At 62.9% G+C, this 1,549-nt stretch overlaps 1 protein-coding gene across 1 annotated transcript in view; it reads right to left on the minus strand.

The window, feature by feature from the left end:
• The window catches only part of VDAG_01348 (uncharacterized protein), a gene marked incomplete at both ends in the record, with an annotated part of 1,440 nt that extends 484 nt beyond the window's left edge, over positions 1-956 (minus strand). Inside the window, 2 exons of the mRNA XM_009650234.1 lie at positions 15-790; positions 924-956. Coding sequence (XP_009648529.1) covers positions 15-790; positions 924-956 — 809 coding nt within the window. The remainder of the gene's footprint in view (positions 1-14; positions 791-923) is intronic.
• Positions 957-1,549: the final 593 nt, after the last annotated feature.

Here is a 1,549-nt window from a genome sequence, read left to right on the forward strand (position 1 = left end):
CGTCTCCACTCCACGTACGCGGCGGCCTCGCCTCGAAGAAGACGAGGCCACCGTCCCGGCGCGAGCCCAGGCCCGGCCGCGAGAAGGACGTCGGCGAGCCGCGGTTCGGCAGCGGCGTCTCGCGCGCCGAGAGCTGGACGAGGCGCAGCGTCGGGTCGACCGAGGGCACGACGTTGCGTGTCTTGAGCTGGGCGAACGTCCTGTCGAAGAGGGTCGCGAGCGTGGCGGCGTCGGCGGAGGCTGGCGACTCGGGCGTCGCCGTCGAGCTCGCGGCGAGACCAGAGCCCGAGCCCCCCGGTCGCGAGGCCACGAAGCGGTTGCCGTGGTCGGCGGGGCACTGGAAGCCGCGGGCCGTCAGGGCGGCGAGGACGGTGGCGCGGTCCTTGGCGGGCACGAGGATAAAGTCGCTGTAGTAGGTGGAGATGAAGAAGATGGGGATGCCGGCGAGGGCGAGGGGCGCCGTGAGATCGAGGATGCGGGCGACGATGTCCGTGTCGGAGCCCCCGCCGCCGCCGCTAATGACGGAGAGGACGAGATAGGTGTCGGGCGACAGGACGGCGGGCTTGCGTACGTGCGACGGCAGCGTTTCGAGGATACGGTCGATGGCGGGCCGGAACACGGTGCGCGCCCAGTCGGCGTGGCAGACGACCGAGGCCTCGAGGGGCGTCACGCTGACGTTGAGAAAGTTGTGCTGGTGGTCTTCTGTGAGGCCCGGCAGGCTGTGCTGTGGCCAGGGCGGCGTCTCGCGCGCATCGTCAGGGCTGATGGTCTGCGACTGAGGGAGGAGGGCCTGGAGGACGGGGTGCAGGAAGTGGGTGTAGAGCATGGGCGGGAAGTGGATGAGGGAGTACTCTCCGGGCTGTCATGGCTGTTAGGAGGAGAAGAGCTCGTGTCTGACTGGCGTCGGAGGGGACCAGACTTACGAGGATGGTGATTAGGACATTGGGAGCCACCATGTCGCTCTTCTCATCCCCAAGGGCGGATGTAGCACGCCCTTCTCCGAGAGTGAGGCAAGGGGTCAAGAGGTCCTTATGCGTCGAATCGTGGTAGAGGTCAATGTGCTGTGTTGACTTTGGCGTTTGAGCTCGGACTTGGCCCTTGGAAAGTGAGAGTTGTTGCCCTTGGGAGGAGTAGATGGTGACGGATCGCGAAGTGACTCAAAAGGCCCTCAGAGACCAAAGTAGAATAAAAATAAAAATGAAAATCCCGGGCCGGTCTGTGCTGTACCAGTCGCCCAGCCGACTGGGCAGTCCGCGGCGATGCGATACGATGCGATACGATGCGAAGCGGTGGCCCACGTCGTGGTGTAAGTGAGGGCCGACAGCGGGCCGGGCGAGGGCGGAAGAAAGACAGAGAGTGTGTGAGAGAGTGAAAGATAAGGCTGGCGGTGATGAGCTAAGACTGTCACGTCACGGAGATGATAAAGTCGCCGGCCGTGCTACTGCCTACCTATACGAGGATGAAGTTTTTTTTTTTTTCTTTGCAAGTTTGCCTTTAATGGGTATCTTCAAAGGCTTCTTCTCCCTTCTTTTCTTGGCGAATGTGTAGA

The sequence above is a fragment of the Verticillium dahliae genome, genomic scaffold (genome assembly GCF_000150675.1).
Source record: "Verticillium dahliae VdLs.17 supercont1.2 genomic scaffold, whole genome shotgun sequence".
Taxonomy (NCBI): domain Eukaryota; kingdom Fungi; phylum Ascomycota; class Sordariomycetes; order Glomerellales; family Plectosphaerellaceae; genus Verticillium; species Verticillium dahliae.